General features: G+C 38.0%; 1 protein-coding gene across 1 annotated transcript in view; it reads right to left on the bottom strand.

Annotated features, from left to right (window-relative positions):
• HMG20A (high mobility group 20A) overlaps nucleotides 1-17,134 on the bottom strand; it is a 65,275-nt gene that overhangs the window by 11,029 nt on the left and 37,112 nt on the right. The window contains exons 2-6 of the mRNA XM_004056583.5: nucleotides 16,050-16,142; nucleotides 10,155-10,302; nucleotides 7,249-7,461; nucleotides 3,521-3,653; nucleotides 2,748-2,779 (exon numbers count right to left, since the gene is read on the bottom strand). Coding sequence (XP_004056631.1) covers nucleotides 2,748-2,779; nucleotides 3,521-3,653; nucleotides 7,249-7,461; nucleotides 10,155-10,302; nucleotides 16,050-16,138 — 615 coding nt within the window. The 5' untranslated portion in view covers nucleotides 16,139-16,142. The remainder of the gene's footprint in view (nucleotides 1-2,747; nucleotides 2,780-3,520; nucleotides 3,654-7,248; nucleotides 7,462-10,154; nucleotides 10,303-16,049; nucleotides 16,143-17,134) is intronic.

Genomic DNA, 17,134 nt, shown 5'->3' with positions numbered 1-17,134 from the left:
CATTTTTACTTTCAACACTGTAATTTACGCTATGTAGCATGGCACTGTGCTGTCAAGAATGCTAGACTATGACACAGAAGGCCTGGGTTTCTGTCACAATTCTGCCTCTAATTTAATTCAGTAAGTGATTCTGGGTAAATTCTTTCCATTCTATATACTGTCTTAGGCAAGTCACTTTCCTCACTGGCAAAATGAGGTGGTCAGTTGAGAGGATCACTGAGTCTCAGTGTTTTACTCCTCATAGGATAAGTAAAGGGAAATAAGTATGTATTTAGGAGCTATGGTCTTTAGACACTGCAAGATATTTGCTCTTTTATTAAAAACTTACTCATACCTCTGCTCGAGCCATTTTACCCACCCTGAGATGCCCACAAAACCTAGGTCATTTTTAAGTCCTAATTCAATTACTCCTTTCCATGGGCTCCTTCTGTGGCTGCTTTTCACCCATAGTGCTATTTTTCTGAACTTCTATTATACTAAGAAGTTATATGTAAGAAAATTACTGGGTAACAGTGTTTAAAAACAGTTTTAAAACTTTCAAATCAGTTCTTTTATACTGCAATTGTTCTAAAATTATCTAATTTAGGCAACATATTATTCAGTGAAAAATAAAAATGGATGAAGTAAGGGACATTAATTGGGTCAACACGCTTACTAAAGGAGCTTTATCCTGCTGTGGCCATACCAACACATGGATTTACAGAACCTACTGTATAACCTTTTAAGAAACAACTGCTGGCTCTCCATCTACTCACTCCTTTTTTTTTGTTTGGTTTAACATGTGTCTAATCCCGTAACAGGGAAATACAGAGACTCACTTCTTTTCGCAAATCACAGAAATTACAGAAATTCATATCATACTAATGTATCTGAATAAACACCTTCACTTCTCAAATAATCAGCAGCAGGTTCTATGATACAGACTAAATCTACATCTTTTCTGACTGCAACTATCAAGTTTACTGAAGACAAAAATGCTACATATAGTTTGGCCAGCAAAATTCATAGTGATGAAATGAGTCAGATGACTGACACCTATTCAGATGACTGACTAGAAAATGTGAGACCTAATGTTTCAGATTACTGTCCAAATTCTCTTTGGTAACTGTTAAGGATAGAGAAGCTATAAAATAGAGAAAAAAAGAAGCACAGGAATTTCATGATATTGATAGCTGGGCACACAGGCAAAGAAAGAGAGAAGTAATTATACAAATGTCTGCCAATATGAAAAGTTTGCAATATTATTATGATTTAAAATACAAAGAATACATACAAAGTTTCTCCAGCAAAACAACATAACATTTCATCCTAATTAGAACATAGAATGTCATATATAATTACATTTATATAGGATTTATCTGAAGAATAAAATGTAAATATTTACTATGCTTCTCACTTTATAATTCATAGATGGTAATAACGTCTATTTGACCTGTGAATCTGAATCTTTTCTCTATGTTTTAAGGTAACCAACATTTCCTTGATTTAGTAAAAAACCAAACACATGTAAAAGAGTACATCAGAAAATTATTTTTGTTCAAATTCTCAGTTATTTCAGGTCAACTTTGAATAGATTCCATAAAATAATCATTTGTGGAATACCTTCTCAAGGCAAAGGTATCATGATAGGTGGTATGGGGTTGGATATAAAGATGGAAACTAGACTGTGTATGTCCACAAAGAGATTACAACCAAAGAGTATGAGCCCTTGAATTACCTCAAAACCCCTAGGTCAGATCAGCTAAGCACATAACACAAGTATAGAGAGCCATGAGGGTTAAAGGAAGTTAGAGGAAACAAGAAAAGTTTGAAGGAGGAAACAGAATTTGAAATAACACACACACCTAAATCCCATACACACACAGAAACACAGGCCTAAATCCTAACAATGGGGCTGAACCAAGTGGGAGGAAAGAAGCCAGTACACAAACATGTGATAGTGAAGTGAGGGAATAGGAAAGGAGGTGTAAGAACTGAGATACTGGGTCAGGCGTGGTGGCTCACGCCTGTAATCCCAGCACTTTGGGAGGCCAAGGCAGGTGGATCATGAGGTCAGGAGATCGAGACCATCCTGGCTCATATGATGAAACCCCGTCTCTACTAAAAATACAGAAAATTAGCCGGGTATGATGGCACGAGCCTGTAGTCCCAGCTACTCGGGAGGCTGAGGCAGGAGAATCGCTTGAACCCGGGAGGCGGAGGTTGCAGTGAGCTGAGATTGTGCCACTGGCACTCCAGCCTGGGTGACAGAGTGAGACTCTATCTCAAAAAAACAAAAAACAAAACAAAACAAAAAACAACCTGAGATACTGTCGCTTGTGCTCTATCGACATTGTAGTTGAACAGTTCGTTTTAAGCAAATGCTGGATTCTTTAAATAACAACTTTTCTGAGAGTCAGATTTAAGTATTTGGTGATGATAAACTATGGTCAAGTTATAGCTTTCAGCTAGCCCTCATTTCTATACTTCATTCCAAATTCCAGCCATCTTTGGCATTTAAAGCCAATAAAATTCTTAGATCACAGGAAAGGATTGAGGTTAGGGGCTGTAGTTCAATGACAGACACACAACATAAGTGTCTGCCATACGCTAAGAAGCCCCAAGCTAAAGTATCTCATTTAATCTGAATTACAAGATAGGAAATACTTTGCCATTCATTAAAAAAAAAAAAAAATCCAATAGCATTTCAAAAAGCAACATTATTATAAATACATATATATATGATATGTAGACAGATGGCTAATTACCTCATGATCATGAGTGGCCTGCCGGGCTGCATCTAAAAATATAAAAGAATAAGACAACATTACATTTAAAAAGAAAGCAATAACAAAACCCAAGTATACGACTGTGCCAAACTATAAAACCTGCTTGTATATGTAGATTCTCATAACATATGATATTTTTCCTTAAGGCTTTATTAATCGGTCAGCCAACAAAAGTAAGGGAACCCCATGCCTACAGAATTCATAATTAGGCATAAGAGAAACAGCAGACACAGTTCTTAACTTTAGGGAGAAAAGGGTAGAAGAGTGGAGAGAAGACACAAACCAAAGACTACTTATACAACATCTATAATTTTAGCAGGCTAGATGCCCAAGTATAGAGAAGATTGCAATGGCTAAGGAAAAATAGGCTAGTTGTGGATGGTGCTTCAAAAATGACACATGAAAGGCTTAGAAGTGTTAAAGGCAAGTTACTGATATAATTTTGTAGATAGGCTTGCTTACAGGCAGAGAAATGCCTAAACTGGGAATCAGGAAAAGAAGGGCAGGCAACTAACAGGGGTCTCGGAGGACAAGTCAAAATCATTGATAATAGACACGGAAACCCAGTTGAAATTTCTAAATGAGAGCAATGTGATTTTAGTAAAATTTCAAGATAATGCTTGTAAGTGAATACTGGATAGTGGAGAGAAAACAGAAACACATCTTTTATAGTTACCACTCTTAACAGTTGGCTTTATGACACTCCATCACCCACAACAAACTACAAATACATTTGGTTCTGGTTTTGATACCTTGCCTATGAGATTTGCCTTTCTGACGGTCCTGGGTTTTCCTACTGAAGACCTTGTAGGCCTCTGTTTTCTGATACTGTTCCAGTTCCTTCATGTAACGCTCCTTATCTCTGTCTGCTTCATCAAGGTAGCGCTAGGAAAGAAATACAGAATTATTTTCAAGAAAATGAGATCCTATTTAAATAAAATTAAATTACCTATTTGAAGAAAACAGGACAATTAGAACATGGGAAGAAAAGAATATGGGAATATGCCTTAAAAAAGAATCAGAAAAACAAGAGTTGTATGAATAGAATAAAATATAACCTCTCGATTATAAAAGTAAATAGGTCATTATGAGTTTTTAGAATATTTATTGCCTTTTCTAACCTAATGAAGACAAGTTCTATTGAGATCATTCTTATAAAAAATTCATGAAGATGATTAGAGTTATTCTTCTAACTCTATAGATAGAACTCTATATGGCCACTAGAGTCATCCTCATGAGATGTGCACACCACATAGGCACACTTAGTCTTCCCAGGGGAAGGAACAGAATATTACTTTGTTTTGCTGTCTCCAGCCCATTTTGAGGGGATGATGTCATACATCAATTGGCCCTTTAAGAGCCAGGAGGTTGGAGCAATGACGCTGGGAGACACAAAGAACATAAAAATAATGACCTCATCCTATGGACCTAAAAATGGACTACTCTGAGAGAACCTATATCTACATGCTTTGATTGCTTTGTGCTATTAATTATTTAAACAAAGTTCATTGCTCTACCAGGATTATTTTGTTTAATGCTTTGCCCTTTTCATTCACCAAAATGAAGTATAAGAAAGTATAAAAATACTGCTTCTAAATGAACAGAAAACACACTCAGAAATTATGTTAAACACCTTGTCCCGCGTAAGAGCCAGATGTAGGGGATACTCAACTGGCCAAATCTGGTACAATTTAAGCACCAAAATAATTAAGTACAGTAATAAATTATAAACTAGTAGAAAAAACTTCATACTATTATTAGTATGATTTATAACAGACACAATACCAATGATTTGTTACCATACAAATACAATAAGTGGAGGTAGAGGCTGAGCGTGGTGGCTCACGCATGTAATCCCAACATTTTGGGAGACCGAGGTGGGTGGATCACTTGAGGTCAGGAGTTCAAGACCACACTGGTCAACATGCTGAAACCCCATCTCTACTAAAAATACAAAAATTAGCTGGGTGTGATGGTGCATGCCTGTAGTCCCAGCTAGTTGGGAAGCTGAGGCTAGAGAATCGCTTGAACCTGGGAGGTGGAAGTTGCAATGAGCCGAGATTGTGCCACTGCACTCCAGCTTGGGCGACAGAGCAAGATTCCATCTCAAAAAAATAAACAAACAAGGAAACAAATAAACAAATGGGGGTAGGGGGTCGGGCATGGTGGCTCATATCTGTAATCATAGGATGTTGGGAGGCCAAGGCAAGAGGAGGACTGCTTGAGCCCAGATGTTTGAGTCCAGCCTAGGCAACAAAGTGAGATCCCATCTCTACAAAACATAAAATAATTAGCCAGTTTTGGTGGTGTGTGCTACTCAGGAGGCTAAGGTGGGAGGGGTGCTTGAGCCCAGGAGGTCAAGGTTGCAGTAAGCCAAGATCTTGCTTAGATTAGAATGCTGAAGGCTACCTGGTAAATGTGAAGGGAGTGCTGGAGTTGGAAAAATCATCACGTTGTAACCATAATGATAAAGATCAAATCAGGCAAAAATAATCAATGGATGCTAAATCTAGGGGAAAATGTTGATGTAAAACAGGCTGTTTGCATGTTCTTAAATCGTCTCCCCATAGATTACTTATTAATGACAAAGGCCAATTTAAATAATGTACCAGATAAGCAAAATTAACATTACTAGTGAGAAACAAAAGGACACTGTGTGCCTGCATATGTGACATATTGAGAACACACCACCACCTATGCAAGTAATCCCACCAAGAATGCGCAACCTCAATCTAATCACAAGGAAACATCTGAAAAATACACAATGAGCAATGTTCTGTTAAAGGTAAAAGCAGCGGGGGAAGCAGAAGGGAACTGTATTTTAAAAAAATATCAATGTTATAAAAGAAAAAGAAAGATTATGGAAATATCCCAGTTTAAGCTAAAGAAACTTGACTACTAAACACAAAACCTGACCCTAGACTGGAACCTGTTTTGGAAGGGAAAAATGTTATAAAGAAATGACATTCAGTCAACATATGGATGACAGATTAAAGCACTGTTAATGAAAAATTATGAAATTGATGACTACACTATGGTTATATAAGAAAATATTCTTTGACATACACACTGAAATATCCTGGGGGTAAAGGGCTACAATGTATATAATTTATCCTCACATGATTAAAACAAAATTTTGTGTGTGTCTGGGTGTACACATGCAAGTGTGTGTGTGTGCGTGTGTGTGTGTGTGTGTGTGTGACAGAGAGAGAGAGACTGAGCATGCAAAAGTATAAGAAAGACTGAGCATATAAGTGCATATGCAAATGGAGAAATGGAATAAAATGTGTTAACAATAGGTGAATCTGGGTAAAGAGTGTTGGGATGTTCTTTGTATTATTTTTATGTTTGTAACTTTTTGTGTATTTGAAATTATTTCCAAAAAAAGTTAAAAAAAAAAAACAAACACAAAACCTTTGTCCTACGTAATAGTGGTTATCCCAAGAAATAAGCACTGTTATTTTTACATTTTTGTTTATACATTTCTGTATTCTCTGAAAAGAGAATAATAAGCACATATTAATTTTAAAATAAAGAAAAATAAAAAAGAAAAGAATAACATAGTATGTACAGCCCACTATCCTTTTATACAGTAGTGCCAAAACAATGGATGATACTCACTGCTTTCTACTAGCTTGCTACCACAAACACAGAGCTTCAAAAGTTGCAACTGAATCTGATCTCTTTGAAAATTTCTGAATTCAATTAATTCCCAGGAGAGTATTTCTCCATTTGGTTTTAGCGTGTCTGGAATCCTTTTTAAAAAGTGTAAGTCATAAAAGAGTTTAAGACGTAAAAGAAATACAGATATCTTTCAGATGCTGGGAATGCTGGGAACTTTTAACCCAAAGCAGCTCCCACAACCATGACCACTGCTCAGCTTTAGTGGTACTTCAACCAGCTCATGGCTATCTTGTCCTTAATTCCTTTCAAATCTCTCTAATGAACAGATTCATTTCAGTCTGCCCATCAGGTTAGTTTCTGTCTTAGAGGAGAAAGAATTCAAGTTGTTCTTGCTTTATTTTCAATAGTAGGTTAATTTGCCAGAACTCTAGTTAAAAAAAGTATTAAAGCAGTAACACTTTTTCTTAAAAATCTTATGTGAACTGCAGAATTGTGTCAAGTGACTTTTTCTCATTTAATTCACGACTTTTCATTTAACTCAGTGGAATACATTTTATTGACAGATTTCTTAATACTGAACCACTTAAAACAATCTTATGTGAACTCAGCGTATAAAAAGTGGTGCTGCTTTGGTTAAGGGGAGTCCTAGACTCCTTCCCTGCTCACACCCCTCTAGAAAATAGTTTAAAAATCACTAGGCTAGAGAAAATTGCTATGATGGACCCTGCTATTCTGGTCTCCTAGGCACTGTGACAAAATTGCAGAATCAACTGTCCATCCTCTTTGCTTTTCTTATATAAGTTATTTCTGAGATATAATCAAAACCAAACAAAGAGTCAGGAATAGGAACAATTACCTGTTTTTCCTCAGGAGGCAGTTTACTCCATTCATTGCCTAACATCCTTGTGATTTCTGGAAATGGGACTTCTGGTCTCTTTGCTCGAAGTTGTTCTCGACGCTCATTCATGAATCGAACATATCCTGTAAGGGGGGATTTGGGTGCATTGCTGTCTCGAAGAGGTTTCTTCCTCTTTCTTCCTTTGGACCAACCTCCTCGTTTACTTCGTTGCTACAAAACAAAACAAAATAAAAAACCAAAAACCAAACAACAACCATCTCCCAAAATAACCCAACAACAACAAAAACAAACAACAACAAACAAAACAGGATTAAGAGTTGCAATTTGGCCCTGGATATTCAAAGCTCTCCATATCTGTTGTAGGTATTATACAAATGACAGCAATGCAATTTTCGAGGAACTCCAGATGCTTCACTTGCAACCTCTTTTATGTATCACACTACAAAATGTTACACTAAACGGCTATTTTTGTGCTAATCTCAATGTATGAGAATAAGAGGTGCCATGATCACTCAGCTTTGACCTTCATATGCATATGACTGTCCCACAGACAACTGTCAGGTCCTGATTCCTGACAGGAGAGTATCCAAATGGGAAATACAGCAGCACATGCAGCATTGTGGCAGGGAGGCAGACATTGTCAGATTAGAGTAAGATGGTGTCACGTGCACCAGGCAAAAGAAGAAACAAGTTGAAGCAGAAATTAAAAATAACTCACAATGGGAGTTGCTCATTGATAACTTTCAAAGACTAGCTTATTTCCCATAGCAGATAGCAGATAGCATAGCATAGCAGATAGATACTAAATTAATATCTAAGTCTCAGAAAAATTTCAGTAAGTATAATATATCTGAAATGAAGACGAAGTCTTTGGCTTGACAATCTGTTCCTTTAGATGTATATTTTATTTTAATTTTTTTTTTGAGGTAGAGTTTTGTTCTTCTCGCCCAGGCTGTAGTGCAATGGCGCTATCTCAGCTCACCGCAACCTCCGCCTCCCAGGTTCAAGTGATTCTCCTGCCTTAGTCTTCCAAGTAGCTGGGATTACAGGCATGTGCCACCACACCCAGCTAATTTTTGTATTTTCAGTAGAGATGGGGTTTTGCCATGTTGATCAGGCTGGTCTCGAACTCCTGACCTCAGGTGATCCACCCGCCTCAGCCTCCCAAAGTGCTGGGATTATAGGCGTGAGCCACTGCACCCGGCCTAGATGTACATTTTATAGTCAGAGGTCTTTATATGTTGAGTTACCAGTTAAATCAAAAGATTGAATCACCTCTGAAAAAAACTAAAGAAACGAAAAGGACTGAGGTACCACTGATGTTTCACCACAGCCTTTTTTCTTGGCCCTTTAAATAAGATGTAAGGTACATAATATTTTTACTTCATAATTTTACAAATACACACAGCCCTATCAGTTAATATTTCATGGATACAAGAATTCTTATTTCAGACAAGAGAAATATAAATAAACAAGGACAAAAATATCTAAATACTAATTGTAGTACTCTACTCCTCCAAATATATATAAAATGGTATAATTCACCACTGGGCAAATTATGTATTTGGTATTAGGTTTTTCTTTTTTTAAACCTAGTTACATTAAAGCTACCGTGGGCTGGCACGGTGGTTCACACCTGTAATCCCAGCACTTTGGAGCGCCAAGGCAGGCGGATCACTTGAAGTCAGAATTTCGAGACCAGCCTGGTCAACATGGGGAAACTCCATCTCCACTGAAAATACAAAATTGCCCGGGCATGATGGCATGCACCTGTAATCCCAGATACTTGGGAAGCTGGGGCAGGAGAACAGCTTGAACCTGGGAGGCAGAGGTTGCAGTGAGCTGAAATTGTGCCACCGCACTCCAGCCTGAGCAATAGAATAAGACTCCACCTCAAAAAAAAAAAAAAACAACAACAAAACAATTTAATTTTAAGGTATTTAAGAAGCCTTAAGCATTCATTATAATCTTTAAAAATGCAAATAGGATAGATAAAAAAAATTGGTTGTTTTTTTTTTTTTTTTTTTTTTGAGACGGAGTCTCGCTCTGTAGCCCAGGCTGGAGTTCAGTGGCGCTATCTTGGCTCACTGCAACCTCTGCCTCCGGGTTCAAGAGATTCTCCTGCTTCAGCCTCCTGAGCAGCTGGAATTACAGGCACACACCACTGCACCTGGCTAATTTTTTGTATTTTTTAGTAGAGACGGGGTTTCACCATGTTGGCCAGGCTAGTCTTGAACTTCTGACCTCAGGTAATCCACCTGCCTTGGCCTCCCAAAGTGCCAGGATTACAGGCATGAGGTACCATGTCCGGCCAGTTTTTTTAAAATAAGAAAAAAGACAAAAATCAATGGTGGCACTCTTTATTGGCTTAGAAAAAAAAAAGAGTGCCTTAAAACACTGACAATGTAATCAGTTATTTGTAAGAAACACTGAAAGTCCAACAAGGGCATGACTGCCCAGGCTCATACGCCTTTGTGTGAGTTAAGGAAAGTTACCCCCTATGGGAGGGTGAAAGATTTGGTAAGTAGTATGAATCCTTTGGGCACATAGGGCTCCATGCAGCAGGGCTTGCTGAGCAGAGCCTTGAGCAAGGGCATGTACACTTCTCATTAATTACTTATTAATGATTAAATCATTCACTCATTCAACAAGTATTTGTTCAACATCTAATATGAGGTAAGTATACATTTCTTAGGGAACAGGGAAAAAAGAGTCTAGCTGTCTATGTCATTAAAATTATTAATATGGTTCCGTATAAAACAAGAAATAGAAAACAAAATTTTGCAGGTATCAGCCTAAGAATATAAGAAGGTCATATGAACACCTTGATCAACATACCTTCCTTGTGACTGCTTCTTCAGAAGTTTCAGAGGATAGGAACAGAAGGAGATACTTCAGCTTACCTCATCTTCATGCCTCTGTTCATTGCCTTCTGCTGCATTTGAAGACTCACTCTGAAGCAACTGACCTTGGGAGAGATCCTCCACAAATTCTGGATTGTTGGTGGATGATGTGGCGCCACTACTGTATGGAACCTCTGGGTGATTTAACCTGAATAATAGGCAGAAGTATCAACAACACAAAAACTCCACCTATTTACTAAGGTTCTAGATAAATTTCCCTGCCAGCAAAAGCATATGCCAGTCCTTGAATTAATTCCCCCAATAATCTGTATAAATGTAAACAACGTATTCACAGACATTACAGGGCGTTTTAAAAAAACTGGTTTCAGTGCTTGATTAAACCAGGTCAGTTCCATGAAGACATCTCCTACCAAAAACAACTATAATCTTCTTCCAAAAAGATGATCTCCTCTCAACACAGACTTCATGTTTTAGCTCTGAATATGCAGTAGAATCTGACTTTTACATGCTACCTTTCATGTATCTCCAATGTAAAGGGAAAACACTATTAATGAAAAAAGTGAATAGCAATGGGAGTTGTAGAGGCAGTTTGCCAACTATCACAAAAGAGTTATTAAAGGGTGTAAGAAAAATCTCTTAACGGTACATTTCATTGGCTATTTCTTCTTGGATTATAGCGTTTAGTGACAATCAGATCATCTAAGAACAATACTATCAAGTTAAGTAAGTTCAGGTATACATGTTAATAAATCAGACAGATGTACTTACTTCCTGCTCCCACTATACTGTTCCAGATGAGTTAGCAAACCAGATCTCACCCTTCTGAAGAGTGAACACAAGAAGGTACAGATAATGGTAGGGTCTTAGATGGACTTATCTTATTACATGTGGACGAAGGAATAGAAGGAAAGGTAACACCATGTGCTAGTGAGTATTTTTGTTTTTGTTTTTGATCGAGGGAGGAGTTGGGAAGGCAAGAGTGGTAGAAAGATGGATAATAGAGTAATATTCAGTCATTATTCTGAAAGAATGCACAACCCATAGTGTTATAGGGAATAATTACAATGCAACATAAGTACTAAAATAAAGGCTTGTTAAAAGTACCATAGAGGTATGGTAGAGGGTATGATGAATTTTATATGTATGGAGGGATGTTAAGAAAGAATTTATAGAGGAGGTCCTAAAAGATGAGTATGTATTCCTCAAGGTAAACAACACCATTCCAGATAGAAAGAACTTGGTATAAAAGGAGAAAGGGAGACTATCAAGAGGTTACTGTAATAGATTAAGTGAGAGACAAAGGCAGGCAGGATTCTGAGCAGAAGGACAGCTAAGAGATACTTAAGAGGTAGAATGGCTAGGTGTGGTGCCTCACGCCTGTAATCCCAGCACTTTGGGAGGCCAAGGCAGGTGGATCACTTGAGGTCAGGAGTTCAACACCAGCCTGGCCAACATGGTGAAACCCTGTCTCTACTAAAAATAAAAAAATTAGCTGGGTATGATGGCAGTGCCTGTAACCCTAGCTACTCAGGAGGCTGAGGCAGAAGAACCGCTTGAACCTGGGAAGGGGAGGTTGCAGTGAACTAAGATCGTGCCACTGCACTCCAACCTGGGTGACAGAGTAAGACTCAGTCTCAAAAAAAAAAAAAAAAAAAAAAAAGAAAAAGAAAAAGAAAAAAGAAGTAGAATGGAGAGAACTTAATGACTGATTGACTTTAATAGTGAAAGAAAAGAAGAGTCAAAGATAATTCTGAGGTTTCCAATTGATGATTATGTACTTAATATTAATCAAAGTAAAAACAGGGTGTGTGTGTGTGTGTGTGTGTGTGGACAGACACACAAAAAAATGATAAATTTGAAACACCTGTAGCATAATTAAGTAGAAATGTACCACAGACAACTGGAAACATGCCCTAGGAGAACAGAAGTGGAACAAAAGGGCATAAAGATAGACTCGAGAAGCATTAGCCCATGGAAATAATGGACAGTGCTAGATATTCTCCAGAAATACAGTGAGAAGAAGGAAAAGTCAGGATAGAACTCGGCTGAAGCAATATCATTGTATGAGCAAGGTAGAAAAACTAGGAAAGGACACTGAGAAGGGCATTAAGATAACTGGAGAGAAGACGATTGCAGAGGCCAAGGCAGGAAGACTTTTGAGAAGGGTAGTGGCTAATCAAGTAAAAAGTTGCAGATGTTAAATAAGATAGGCCAAAAAGTGTCTGCTAAATTTGAAGACCTGAAGGTCACTGGCAATTTTAGTTAAGTATAGTTTTAGTGGAATTATGAGAATAAATTCCAGATTACAGTGGACCGAGAAATGGATGAAAACAGGAAGCAGACTGTCCTGGGACTGAAAGAAATTAAACTTTTCTGACCCTTTCTAGGAAACATAATAGATGATTTTAGCAGGAGGTTCCTACATTTTTGAGGTCCTTTAAAAAAGAGTAAGTAAAAGAAGCTATGAAATCAATGCCAATCATTTTCTCTGAAAAGAGGTACCATCAAGATCCAGTTTGATCTCTGCAGTGCTGTTTTCCAAATATTTCAATCATTTTAGATGTGTTAGGCAACTTGTTCTTTCACTGTCATTTTCATTTCAACTGTGCCATCAATTTTTAAGTTACTAATTCTTGTAAATTCTTATTTTGGTAAAATATGAGAACTAGGTTTGGGAAAGAGTAGCAATCCTATGAATCCCTGACTTCAGTGGACAGGAATCACTTGGGAATTCACAGGGGAATTCACAATCCCATGAATCCCTGACTTAAGTGGACAGGAATGGCCAAAGGCATCACATGCCTTCTTGATGACAAGTTGGATGAAGACTGGAAAAAAGGGGGATCTTTTGTTACCATGAATAAATTATCCATGTTCCTAGCTAAAGCCAACAACCCTTCTATTTGCACCCTTGATCTCACACCCTCTTGCCTACTCAGGGGCAGATTTTCAGCAATTCTGTCCTTTCCGGCAATACCAATTCTTTTCTCTCTACAGGATCAGTCCAATCAGCATATACGTATGATATTAATTCTCTTAACACAAAACAAAATGAAAAGAAAAAAACTCCATCCCACTTCCAGTTAAGGTCCCAATTTTTCTCCTTTCCTTTAAAGCACAACCCCTGGAAATAACTTGTTTATACTTATTGACTTCTCCTCCCTTAAGTCCACTTCAAAGGAGATATGTGCTTATAACTCTTGTCAAAGCCACCAATGACAACCATGCTAAATCCAGTGTCATTTCTCAGCCCCCATCTTACCTGATGTACCAGAAGCATCTGACACAGTTGATCTTTTCCCCTCCCTTGAAATACTTTTTTTTTTTTTTCACTTGGGTTCTAGGACCCTTCACTCTTCTGGCTTTTCTGCGACCTTTCTAGCAACTCATTTTAGACTCTGTTGATTCTTCCTATTCTTTCTGACTTTTTTTTCTTTTTCTTTTTTTGAGATGGAGCTTGCTCTGTCACCCAGGCTGGAGTGCAGTGGCACGATCACAGCTCACTGCAACTTCTGCCACCTGGGTTCAAGCAATTTTCCTGCCTCAACCTCCCGAGTAGTTGAGATTACAGGCACGTGCCACCACACCTGACTGATTTTTGTATTTTTAGTAGAGACAGGGTTTCACCATGTTGGCCAGGCTGGTCTCGAACTCCTGACCTCAAGTGATCCACCCACCTCAGTCTACCAAAGTGCTGGGATTACAGGTTGTGAGCCACTGCACCTGGCCTCTGTCTGACTTTTAAATGATGGAGTATCCCAGAGGTCAGGCTTTAGAGCTCTTCTTTCTTCCATCTACAGAGTGTTCATTTCTTTGGTGATCTCATTCAGTCTCATGGCTTTGAATGTTATATGCTGATAAGTCCCAACTTTCTCTGTCTCGCCTAAACTTCCCCTAATAGCAGAACCTGATATCAAAGTGCCTATTTGACATCTCCACTTAGATATCTAATAAGCATCTTTAATGTAAAATTTCCAAAACTGAGCTCCTACAATTCCCTCCCACACTTGTTCAGTTTTCCCCATCTAAGCTAATGGCAACTCCATCCCTCCAGTTGCTTTGGCCAAAACTTTTGAGTTGCCTTTGACTGCTTTTTTTCTCCCTTCTTACATTGCGCTTATCCTTTCTTTCGGGCAAATTCTGTTTGGTATACCTTCAAAATATATCTAGAATTCTATACTTCTCACTACCCCTCATTCCCATTATCTTTGAAACACACTCCAATGAGGTTTTTACCCCCACTATTCCACCAAAAACACTCTTGTGAAAGTCACCAGATGATGGTTCTTCAGGCTATCATCTGTCTCCCGAATTATTTTAAGAGCCTCCCTAACTGGTCTCCTTGTTCCAGCCCCTGCTCCCTTCACTCTATTCTCAATACAACAGTCAGAGGGATCTTATAAAACCGTAAGTCAGATCACATAATTCTGCGTGAAACCCTCCAATGTTATCCCACTTCAGAGTAAAAGTTAAAGGGTTTATTTTGATCTCTAAATATTTTGATCCCTATGATCTAGTCTCTTCTTACCCAAAGTATGGGCCTCATACCAGCAGAACTGGCATTCTCTGGGAGCTTGTTAGAAATGTAGAATCTCTGGTCCTAAGATTTTCTAAATCAGAATCTGCATTTTCATCAGCTCTCTTGGCAATTCATATGTTTGAGGAGGACTGATGTAGTCCTCTACTGCCTCTCCTGCTGCTATGTGCTGCTCTAGTCACACTGGCCTCCTGGCTATTTCGATAAGATGGAAACTCTCCTGCCTCAGGGCTTTTGCACCTACTGCTCCTTCTGTCTAGGATAATCTTCCCCAGAAAACTGCATGCCAGTTGCCTTATTTCCTTCAGGTCTTTATTCAAGTCACTTTCTCATTAAACACTTTCTGGCCCATCCTGTCTAAAACTGCATCCCCAAACCCTTCCTATCCCTTTTCTCCACTTTTTTCTTTTTTTAAACTGTAGTTCTTATCAACATAGTATGTGTTTTACTTATTTATCCTGTTTATTGTCTGACTCAACAAGTAGAATTTGAACTTTAAAAGGCCTATGATTTTTATCTATTTTGATCAATGCTTTCTATCTAATGCCTGGAACAATGACACATAGCAGATACTCAGAAAGTTTTTACTGAATGAATATAGTAACTAAGCAGCCTTTAGAAAAGTCTTGGAGAACACTTTCATCTGAGTAGTGAGGTCAAAGGTGGATATCAACGAGGTGAGACATAAATGTGAGGGAAGGAAACACAATTACAAAGTATAGCCTATTTTTTAAAGAGCTCTAAAGAATATTAAAATAATTCATCTTAGGGATTAGCTAGCACTTCAGTCTATTAGTGAACACATTTTCTCTTTGCCAAATAACTTCTAAACATCTAGAAAAGATAAAAATTCAAGTGGAACAGAGATTTTCAAGGGAAGAGGTGGACTACTGTTATTAACCCTTTTCTATATCTCTTTAAATATTTGTCAAAAGATCCCACAGAAAGGAGAAGGGGGTGGGATGGGGAAAGGAACAGAAGTCAGCTAAAGTTACTAAGCATCTTGAATAAAGAACCACATTAAAAAATCTGATCTTTGGGAAAAAACTATTTTAATATCTGTGGTAATTTGAACAGAAAATGCATTTGTTTTTTAGAGCTAGCTCTGTGGCAGGTATTTCCTTAATGGTGACTATATAATTTTCTTAACTGGAGTCACCAGTGTTTGCCAGATTCCACATATTGTTGTACCAGTTCACAAAAACCAGAGCACTGCAAAAGATAATTGAATGCAGATTACAAAGTGGTTTATGATGGTTGTCACTCTCTTTGCAAAGTGAAACAAGTGCACCGTCTATTCTTATGATATAAAACTGCCTCTTTAGGACCTCTTACTTTGCTAGAAGCTTTGTTTTGAGGCCTATGGAGAAGTCCAGTGTCCTAAAGCAGCTGCTTACCCAGCGGCAGCCAGATCATTACTCTCCTTGGAACCATCTTCATCTGCAAAAAGGGGCGGTAGGGTGGAGCTAGTCATCAAGTTTTCCATCTCTCTGAAAGTAAAAGAGAATAAAAAAAAATTAATGGCTTAATTACTTCCATTTCAAGTTCCACTAATTTAAGAGCCAGCCTTCTTGAACTTTATCATATAAGCAACAGAATAAAAACTGACCTAAATATTTATTTTCTTGACTTGGACACATCAATTTAAACTGTATGGTAAATGGGCCTTTTAACCTTGGTCTTATCAACTGACCAGACTGAAAACAAGTTAGGTTTTAACAAATGGGATGTGGTTTGGAAAATTCCTTTTTATTTATCCAGAGTATCTTCAAAAGTATTCATTTCCTGTAGAAATTGTTAAGCAGGGTAACTCAGAAGCATTGCCACTCTGAGCAAGCTATTTAAGCTCTTTGAGCTACAATTTCACCATCTTAGACTAAGACAAAATTGCTGACTTAACCCAAAGGGTTATTGTGAGAGATTAAAATGAAAGTGCTCCATAAACAGAGAAAATCTAAGGTAGTAAGTGCATTGAGTATTATATAAAGAAAGATATTGTTATTACAGCATTACCAGTTCTCAGTCCCAGATGAATCATCTATAGATTAAATGATGGCAAACTGAGCCCTCCAAAAGGAAATAATGCAAAGGAAGTAGAGGATGGAAGGCATGCTGATGTGGCTCTCAGTCACAGAAACCACACTTCCAGGTCAGAAATATGCTCCACACACCATCATAACCGAGAGCAGAAATAGCATGCACCTGGGTACAGGAAACAACTAAGCTTAATTGAAGAAAACAAACAAATCACAAGAACTGAGGTTATCAGACTGAAAGGATAAAAGGACAAAGTGACAAAGAGAATAATTTCATTTGGCATATCACTATGAAAAACGATTTTTGCCTTTCAAGGCTTACCACAAAGGGCATCACCCCATGTAGTTAAAAGCAGCAGTCTTCCCTTCATCATGAAAGGGATATTCAAACAAAACATTCAGCAGTGACCCCAAACATCAGCCACTTACATAGAACTGCAAAGCAC

Source organism: Gorilla gorilla, chromosome 16 (assembly GCF_029281585.2).
Source record: "Gorilla gorilla gorilla isolate KB3781 chromosome 16, NHGRI_mGorGor1-v2.1_pri, whole genome shotgun sequence".
Taxonomy (NCBI): Eukaryota; Metazoa; Chordata; class Mammalia; order Primates; family Hominidae; genus Gorilla; species Gorilla gorilla.
The sequence above is the reverse complement of the archived record's forward strand: the minus strand, read 5'-3'. Positions and strand labels throughout refer to the sequence as shown.